Here is a 10,344-nt window from a genome sequence, read left to right as displayed (position 1 = left end):
ACAGAAATTTACTGTCACTCTATTTAATGGCCAATTTTCAAAAGCAATGACTTACTTATAAAGGAACATACAACATTTCTCTATGTAAAACCCAATATGGAACTAATGTCTATAAAGACTATTGGGATGTGGGACTGCCACCAATAATCTTCTGCCAATGATTTAGCTTTTCATTAGCTTTTATCACATTTATCTGTATTCAGCTGGAAGACAAAAACTGGCATAAATTGAAATCTTGGCTCCAGACATCAGCTAGTTATACTGGAAGCCCGACAGAATCACCAGTTGCCCAGAGGCTAATTCAGTAGGCTATCTGATGGATTCCCACATTAGCTTAGAAGCAATGACGCTTTGGAGTTTGTTCACAATGCATAATGGGGTCAACAAATCCGTTCCTTTTTTTTCTTTAGCAAGTTCACCACCTAAACAAAATGTGTACCGTTTGTTGCCTTAATGAAGATTAATACGATCAATATTAATAGCAAAATGGGATAGAGTAGCTTAAACAAGCAGTAAATACTTCACTGTCTGTTTTCTCCCTTACCTTCTTAATCAAAAATAATAAAAGATAAAATCTACTAGAAATGTTTATACAGTAATACTACACTAAAACAACTAGTTAATAAAAACTAAACACAATATAGCATACATGTATTTCTTTTTTGTGCAAAAATTGTTGTAAAACAAAGAAAGAAAGAAAGAAAGTCTCAAAACAGCTGCAATTTAGTTATCAATCAACATTTATTAGTTATATTTGTATATGTACACCAAAGGTACAACACTTATTGATATGTAGAAACAGATTTTTATGTATACCATAAACTGAGAAAAGAATTCATTTTTTTTTCTCAACAGTGAATTTCACCCACACATAACCTCTGCCTTTACATCAAGATAACAACAGCTTTACAAAGAGGGAAGGCCTAGAAAAGTAAATTCTTCAAAGCACATTGTAGGCAGGAGTGTAACAGGTTATCAGCTCAGTGTATGAGTTTCTTCAAAAAAACATTTCAGGAGAAAAGCACAGGCTTCAAGATATACTGGCTCTTTGCTGTGCCAATTATTTTCCATGTAGTCAGTACCATTTAGGTAAGCGATTCCAGGTGTTTGTGCGTGCATATCATTTCTGTGCAGAAAGTAAAAAGGCAAGTCAAGTCAAGGCAGCTTACTAAGTAGTATTCCTAAAAACATCCTAGACTGATGACATGACAGAGTTCAAATGTGTGAAGATGTGATTTATGGAAATGCTAACATGGAATCTAAATGATATAGATGTCCATGTCTTCAAATGCACCAGGTAAACAAACATGTCTGAGACTAAACCAGTTTTTTTCCTTTGTAAAGACAAAATGTGTTTAGATGAGTCACCTGAGGAATGTTGCTGTATCCTGTAACAGGCATTTGAATACAATTGAAGTTTGAGCTTTCTCTTATATCAACTCTTAGGCTATGTTTGATTCATCACTGTCCTACACACAGAGCAAATATGACCTTTTCCCCTGTTTTTGTGTCTTATCACTAACCTTTATAATAATAATTTCCCACCCAAATAACTCGTGTTGACCCCCTCATCAAACCAGAAACTTCCTCATGCCTATTTTTATCTCATCTCACTCTTTCTCAGTCTTTTTCTTTCTCTTCTTCATGCAAATAGAATTTTTTTTTTTTTTTTTTTTTGCAGGATTACTATAATTTCCAGAGAATTCTGCATTGTCACTGAACAGAACAATTATATATTTATGTATGTACAATGAAAATGAATTCACACTGCTTATATCTTCATGGAGGAAACATTCAAAACACTTACATTAGATTAAAAAAAGATATTTATATGCTGGAATGTGACAGTTAATTAAAACAGCTAGTTAACAGGTATTAGAGAATAAAAAAGAACAAGCAATTTATGACATATTTTCCTCTCTATACATTTTGTCTAATCTAATTTTACTCGTGACATGGATGATTTTTTTCTCTCTAGAGGATTACATTTATAAATGTCACAGCAATGAAACTATATTTCTACGTACCATTTTGATACCCCCACATCCCCTGGAAAAAAAACCCCAAACAAACAAAAAGCATCTGTTACCTACAATATGTAAACAAAGTGCAAGGAGGCACTTCAAAACATCATGCTTTTAAGATAGTGGTGCAAAAAATAATTATCATATTATTTTAATTCATGCTTCTAAAACCGTGAGTTTGAACATAATATTGGTCCAACACACAATCCCCATCGGTGACACTGTCGGCTACTCACTGTATATGTATATAAAGATATGTATGTGTATGTGTGTGTTTGTGTGTGTTGTGAAGATCATAAGAGGTTAGAGTGTCAGTGCTGTACTCACTCATAACAATTACAAATGTACTGACCTTCCGTGTGTTTGTTTGTTTACTTATTTTTGCATTTTTGTTACGTGTGCATTTGGAGAAAAGTGTGAAGATGGTGCATATATACATCAGTCTATGCAGTATGTTGAGCAGAACGCTGCACGCTCATCGTGATGTATAAAAGTAGACAAATGACAGAGCGCTGCACTAGATGTTGTGTTAAGTTTCCTACTGTTACTTTAATTGGCATTTGTTTGAATCGAACACCTTCAAGGCAAGGTCATTCAGCACGGATGAAAAGAAACAAGAGAGGAGAGAAGAATACAGTGCAAAGAAATCAAATTCACATTGACATCAGCTTCACCTCCCTCACACATGCACCCAGAAAACGATAACAGACAGCATTCCTGCTTTGTTTGTGTATTTGCCATATAGTGTTTTTAATCATTTAGTTCTATGAGATGATTATATGTGTATTACCTGATAACTGGAACATCCTGGCATATAACTGTGCGTGTCCGTTCTCATATTCTGGTTTCATCAACTACCTTCCCACTTTATGGATAAACAGCTGCAGCATTTAGGGTTTGTAGAAACAGTCTTGAGCTCTGGTGGCAAAAATATATTGTTTACCTTTTTAGATCTGGCTAAAACAAGAAGCTGGCAGGTGTTCCCAGAGAGGATCTGTCTCTGTTCGTGTAAGCCAAGAATCCATCTGACAGCCGAGCCGCTCTTCCTTCTCAATTTCTTTTTATAAACGTTTCTAGCTGTTCACCTTTTGTGCTATGCCAGTGTTTAGTAATAACTGTGCTTTCTAGTACACTGGTTCACAGGCTCACTCAGCCACTGGAATGTAGTTTGAAATAATAAACGTGTGCTCACTGTATTTTCATATATTATAGAATAACTTTCTTTTGACAAAGACTTTTGCTGTCATTTTTCATAGACAAAGCTTTTAAAGTTGTGCTCTTAAGAGGCCATTCTCAAGGAAACACTGGTCTTACAAACAAGTAAACATTTTAGGATTAAAATATGTTTCCCTGTAAGAGTAAACATGACAAGCCTGAGTATCTTTTGATCTCACTTATTTTAAAGTAGTTTCTTTTTTAAGTTGGAAAGATTATTGTCTGCACTCACATTCTGGCCCGATTTGTGCTTTAAAAAATATATATTTTCAATATATTTTATTCAATATTTTATGTAGGTATGCCATTTAGATTTACATTTAGTTTTAAACTATTGAAATGTCTTTTTCATTGGTATTAAAGAATTACTATTTTTGGTGAAAACCGATACTCTATACATTGTAATTTTAGGGCAACGCTTTAGATTTTGAGGTTTTATCTCTTGTTGTGCTATAAATGGATAGTTTAAGAAAATGGATGTCATGGTGACAGTTCAAAGGCCTCTGTGAGCTGATTGATTTTCTGCCTGTTTGGTCCCTTTAATTGACTTGGTCATGTTTTGACCTTAGCACTCTCTCTCTCTATCACACACACAAATTAGCTTTAAATATCACTGAATGCGTGACACAAAGAAAAAGATCCCCTTTCTACACAGTAGACAAAATAAAATAAAATAAAACCATTGGGTGCTTTGAGGCTCAGCATGTTTTTCCTGTTCACTATTGTTCTCACTGAACCCTTTATCAGTTTTCTGGTCCACAGGGATACTGAGTAATATTGGGTAACTATAATTGCAGTAAGAAGCACTTTAGAGACACTTTTGTTCTTAGATGAGAGGCTGGGATGAAAACAAAAAGCAGTGGCCGTGTGCACACATTGTGATAGTACTGACAGGGATGGAAAGAAGGGGATTTCATTACAAATTGCATTGCTGTCGTGAATAATGTTCCAACTCCCACTTGTCTTTGACACTATAATAACGTGTCACCTTTAAGAAACTTGTAAGATACTCAGTGCATCTCCGCTTCTTCGCTCCTCATACAAATAAGGGACCAGGATGTATTGCTAAGAATAGCTTATCTAACCATTGTTTTCCTCCCTTCCTTCACCCTCCAAGTCTTGAAGTATGTTGTGCAAGTGTCTGCTATACAGGACGTAACTGCGCTCTAACATGTGAGGTATGCCTATGTTATCATTTCACAATTAAGTGAATTAGTATCATATATATCAGTCAGATAGACAGTTAAAATTTTATAGGGACTAAATTTTTTTTAAAAAGAAAAGAAATGTAAGCTACATAAAAAAGAACAATTAGTAGTTCTGTTCATGTGATTTTTCATTCATTCTTGTATATCACCAGACAGGAAAGCTTGTGGAGCCCAGAAGCAGGGGATCTCTGTGCTGCCATTATTCATGTTTCCATGGTTCCTCCTCAACAAGCGTGCACTCCGCAGCAGAGCCATTAGTGGCTGAGGTTACCTGTAAGAAGTTAGCAGAAGATCTAAACAGTGGATCCAAGAAAAAAAGAAAATTCTGGTCAAAAGACCTTAGAATAACACCACATTCTTAAAGCTTATAATGCATCAGATCAACTACTGCATTGTTATATGATGTCTATAAACTAAAATGTTGTATACAACATTCTTATTTAAATTTGACTACTTTTAGCTATAGCGCTTTGTAGGGCTGTAGTCTCCAGAACAACTAGTTAACTGACCAAATAATTACTAGTTTTCTAATTGATGTTACTTTCATAAGGAGAATGTCGTTCCAATACTATTCCCTCATTTTTAATGGTTGGAGCAAAAACTTACAGTTAGGATCACTTTGGATAGAGGCTTTGAAAAGAGTAGCTTTTTAACATTTGCTCAGCATTAGCTCTGTAATACCTGTCAAAAAGGTCGGCAGTGTGGATTCATTTTTATTAAGGCTAAATTTTTCACACATCTTTCATGTTAAATGCTTGAGACTATAAGTATGTGCATGTTAGAAATTGTAACTGGTATGTGCATTAAAGCAAAAGGTTTGGGACCAACATCTGCCAGTTGCAGTAAGACCAACAAAGCCAGACCATATTCACCAAGACCAAAGCAAATATGAATCTTTCACTTTCATCAATACAGTAGAATTATATTACAATCGGAGAGGTGTCAAACCTATTGGTCAGAGCATGTTGCTTGTTTGCATTTTTGTCCTGGGATCACCAGTTAATATGGTTTGTGTGGATGCACACTGGTATATGCTGGTTGACTGCAAATCTGTTGTTTTTATTTTAGTACAAAATGAAGAGTTTGGAATAATTTAAACAATGTTTTGTTTAATAACATTTTTGTTTATCTATAAATAATTTTGGCTAATAAGGCAAAATGCACTCAGTACAGTGGAGCTGATTTAGAAAGATTATTCTCCCCAAGACCAATGAATAGGTTTTAGGGTAGAACCAATTTCAGTTAATGGAGATTTTCTTTGGTTGACTACAGCCCTCTTTAGCACTTGAAACCTACAAAGACAGAATTGCTATTTTGCAATAAGGAACACTGGAACTGCAGGAAAACCACTGATGTCCATGCATGCTCGTGGTAGTCCTAACATGAGTTAGACAGTTTCTTTTAATGACCTGGGAATAGACCACAAATTTATGATGAAAACCAACTTAAGAGGCAGTAAAAAAAAGACAAATGAATACATTTTAAATTCAGAATATACAAATAACACAAAAAAGGAAAGAACACTACCAAATGAATGCATAGTTACGTTTTAGCTATTCTGCAAGCATCTACGACGTTTCATTGGACTTGAAATGGGTTAGAAATGTATGTGAGGCAAAGCAGAACAGAAAACAGGGAAAAGTGGTGTGGAAGGTACTGGAAGCAGCAAGGTTTTGTTTAACATTCATATGTAAGTGTCCATTAATGAAGCAAGTCTGAGAAAGGAGGATATAACTTTTTGCCAGGGGCAGATTGCTTGTGCGACAGATTACCAGCGTTGCTAGGTAACGCCCTTCATCCTTTAATAAATGAATAGGCTCATCAGTAGGCCTTTGCGGCCCGTCTGTGTGTGTCAGAGAACAAGCATTATGAACTTACATATAATATTCTAAAAGACTGGAATACATTCAGATATTGGATTTAAAATGTTTTACATTTCCGGAGCTCCTTCTCCCCTCTAGATTTCACAGAATATTTCTCACACTGGACAGAAATAGATGGTGTCAAAATGCAAAAAAAAAAAAAAAAAAAAACCCTTGTAGGGAATGACTCACTGACAGTTTCGTAGTTGGTGTGTAGGGAACATATGAACTGCTAATTAGCTCTAGCACTTCATTTCTGTATCTTAAAATCCTACAGAAAATGGGAAACCTTTGGAAATGTTCCCATTTAACAGTTAAAATCTGCTGTATTCTAAGAAAAAGCAAAACACGCCATACTGGACAATAATTTGAACATAAGCAATATTTAAAATTATGTCAAAAGACATTTCTTTAAAGTGTTTATTAATACATGTATTCTGAAGTTTTGATAAAGGTGGCTGGTAAATAATTCCTCTGTGTCATAATGAGGATTATCCTGCTCTGCCTTTTGAACTGGAGCCGACCCCCAATTGGCTCCAGTAATCAGATTAGGCTAGCTGTTGAGGGAGAGAAATTTGATCCTTTATTCATATGTACCGATGCTGAATAATATTTTGACATAAACTATAATTTTTTGTTGTTGTTTTTCAACAGCAAAGCTGCTATTCCAGAGAAATGAACACATGCATACATCCAACTATTGTTCCATTGCTTCACTTCTGAAATAAAATAACAGCGGGTGTATTTACAATGATGTAAACAAAGACGCAATGCTTAAAACTCAAACAGATTCAAGCAAGGTGCAGGGTGAGCATGCAACACGAGAGAGGGTTATATACAGGTCTCTATGTTTGTAAGCATTAAATGTACCTTGCATTCATCTACTACAACAGAATTGTTAGCAGTGGCGCTAGCAGTTGTGGTATCGGTAGCGGTTAAGACGCACTGGTTGGAATTATTTTCGTGGTGGTTCTTCATGTCATCGTAATAAGACTGGGTCTTTGTCATCATTTCAATGTCGTCCGACTTTGCCGTGTGTGCATCCAGCTCATCCAGCTCTGCCTTCGACATGTGGTACACGATGCCTGCACCGTAGGAGTCACCCACCACGTTCACTGAGGTCCTGAATCGATCACTGATGAGACACAAATCAGCATGAAAGATGGCTTTGCATGCTAGTAAAGGGTTTGAAAAACCCTAATACAAAAGCAAAGGCAAAATTACCTTGTACAGTGTAACCACAATATAATTTTTTCTTTTATCAAACTCACAGCAGCCAGTCGACAGCAACCAGGAGACTGATATCTTGGGTTGGCAGGCCTACAGCAGTTAGGATCAGCAACATAGTCACCAGGCCAGCACTGGGAATACTGGCGGCCCCGACACTGGCCAAGGTGGCTGTCAGACTGGGTGAAGATATGGGAAAGCGGCACTCAATAACATTCTCCAAAACCACTTGCCTAACCTCATTCTTCACACCCTGATGCACTTCCCCAAACACCAATGAACATTACATCCTCTGCATCTCACAGTTAAAAGGAGGCACTCAGTTTCTGCTGTGCTTAGGCTGAGGCGCACCCGAGTAGGTTCTTCATCTTTATGAACAGAGGCTCACAGAGATGAAAGAGAGATTGGATATTTAATTTGAAGGTCCATGGATTTATATCCAATAAAAATGTCAGAGTCAATGTCATCTATGTGCAGATCACTGGATTATAAGAGTATTTTGGAAAGATTGTTGCGATGAAAACAGCGAGTGACTGGTAATTCTTGCTTAGCTTCCTCCTTAGCATGAGACAAGGGACTGGGGCATATGGCTGCTTCCTCTGGGTGCTTAATTTGCTGTACTCTAAATTTCTTTTCAGCTCACCACTAAATGCCACAACACTTCTGCTGAGTTTGTCTTTATTGTAATGATCTAACTGTGGGAGCTGCATTTATCTCAGTTTAAACAATTTAAACAGTGGGAACTGCAAGTCTTACTTTGGTGACTAAGAATAGCTTCAATGGAAGAACTGCACACATATGCAGCCATTCTGTAGGACTCCATTTCTAAAACCCATTCTTATATATATGTAAGCTAGGATGGGATGTTAAATATTAAGTGCAAAGCCATGTTTTTTTCTGACCTGACAGTGATAATTTGACCAGGGTCAAGGTTGACACCGTTCATCTGGGCAATGAAAATGGCAGCCACAGCCTCATACAGAGCAGTTCCATCCATGTTGATGGTGGCACCGACTGGGAGCACAAAACGAGTGACTCTTTTGTCAATACCCAAATTCTCTTCCAGACAACGGAAGGTGACAGGTAGTGTACCAGCACTGGAAGGGAAAAGCAAAACAAGTTGGATTATAAATGTATAATAATTTGCACAAATATTAAGACAGCAATTCCTTTTCCATTCTGATGCTAACCTGGAGGCTGTCCCCAGAGCAGTAATCCAGGCCTGGAAGATGCCCAGGAAGAAGGTGAAGGGGTTTTTCCTGGTGATAACGAAGTAAATGCTGGGGAGGAAAATTGCTCCGTGGATAATGAGGCCAATGATCACTGTCACCATGTACATGCCCAGCTGCCTAGCCACGACCTCCAGATCCTTAATGGAAATGATCTTGCCACAAATCAAACAGGCAATACCAAAAGGAGAGTACCTGATGAGAAGAAAAAGTATATGTTTAATCATTTAGCAACATATTAAATTAGTTAACCCTCATAAAATCTTCCTATTACAAGCAAGCCTTTATCTTTTAAAGCATTACAGTTACTTGACAAATAACTTGGAATGAACAACAAACACATTAAATTAAGTCATTTCTGATTCAAATGACTTAAATGAGTTTTAAAATGAGTCAATGGGAATCTTGAGTGACACTAACCACATGATCATGATGACAAGTTTCATCACAATCTCATTGAGGATATTGAAGAATTCAATCATGAGCCTGGCCTTCTCTCCCATCTTGCCCATGCAGATGCCAAATGCAATAAAGAAACCAATCAGACCTGTGACAAAAAATCATAAATGTGTCACATTTTGAATGCCACCAGTGCTGAAGGGTGAGATGTGTCCAGCATCAGGGAATTCTTATAAGATGATAGGGTTTCCATTTAAAAACCAATAGGCCTGTCCAGATATTTGCAACATTCAAAACCGATTCCCAGGCATGACTCTAGAGTATGACTGGAATATCTGAAATACCTGAACATCTATTTTCCATGATATTAAATCAATATGGGGCCGAGGGAATTAATCTAAATGACTTTGATTATTCCCCGACTTGTTCTCTTTGCATTGTGGTTTCGATGGAAATGTCTCAACTGCAAAACATTCAGAACATTTCCATCAGGCAGCGATCTGTATTTCTGTGTATTGCGCTAGTTAGCAAATGCTGTGATGGTGATGGCTAAGCTGGCTAAGATGATGAATGTTCTCAACATGTATACATGTTCTGTTACCTGCTACCAGCTTAGCATTTGCATCTTAGCTTCATCATTGTCTTCATTTTAGCATGCTGATGTTAGCGCTTAGCACCATTCGTAATATTGCTTAATGTTACTAGGCCACATACTGCAGCTATATTACTGTGTTTTCAGTTGCAGTGAGTTTTACATACCCAAAACATTCATGCCACTTTTGAACTGCAGTGACTTTTTGATGATGTACTGAGGCTCCTTTGTAATGTTAGCCACTAGGCCCTCCATAGTGGTGGCATTGACATCCTCCTCAATAACCACCTCCACCTTCTTTGTGACTGTCTGAATCTGAAAGAAATTAAGCATTAAGCATAAATATTAATGAGCTAATGACATTTAAAATATTTTTCTTTAAGAATTCTTTTGTGGTATTAAAGGTAATGCACTGCAGTGGTTCTGAATCAGATCTCTCTAAAAGACTCCAGTTTGCTCGTGTAAATGGAGAGTCCTCTTCACACACTAAGGTTAACTATGGAGTTCCACAGGGTTCCATGCTAGGACCAATTCTGTTAACATTATACATGCTTCCCTTAGGCAGTATCATCAGAAGGCATTGGCAAA

At 37.0% G+C, this 10,344-nt stretch overlaps 1 protein-coding gene across 3 annotated transcripts in view; it reads right to left on the bottom strand.

Annotated features, from left to right (window-relative positions):
* Positions 1 to 722: 722 nt before the first annotated feature.
* Positions 723 to 10,344, bottom strand: part of slc1a2b (solute carrier family 1 member 2b) — a 29,007-nt gene continuing 19,385 nt past the window's right edge. For 2 of the 3 annotated variants that reach the window (XM_004563407.5, XM_004563406.4), the window contains exons 5-11: positions 9,924 to 10,071; positions 9,186 to 9,312; positions 8,727 to 8,960; positions 8,439 to 8,633; positions 7,581 to 7,715; positions 7,180 to 7,444; positions 723 to 4,718 (exon numbers count right to left, since the gene is read on the bottom strand). In XM_004563407.5, coding sequence (XP_004563464.1) covers positions 4,647 to 4,718; positions 7,180 to 7,444; positions 7,581 to 7,715; positions 8,439 to 8,633; positions 8,727 to 8,960; positions 9,186 to 9,312; positions 9,924 to 10,071 — 1,176 coding nt within the window. In that variant the 3' untranslated portion in view covers positions 723 to 4,646. The remainder of the gene's footprint in view (positions 4,719 to 7,179; positions 7,445 to 7,580; positions 7,716 to 8,438; positions 8,634 to 8,726; positions 8,961 to 9,185; positions 9,313 to 9,923; positions 10,072 to 10,344) is intronic. The other variant, XM_004563408.5, reaches the window with a different exon arrangement.

Source organism: Maylandia zebra, linkage group LG7, assembly GCF_041146795.1.
Source record: "Maylandia zebra isolate NMK-2024a linkage group LG7, Mzebra_GT3a, whole genome shotgun sequence".
Lineage (NCBI taxonomy): Eukaryota > Metazoa > Chordata > Actinopteri > Cichliformes > Cichlidae > Maylandia > Maylandia zebra.
This window is presented reverse-complemented; position numbering and strand designations above follow the sequence as displayed.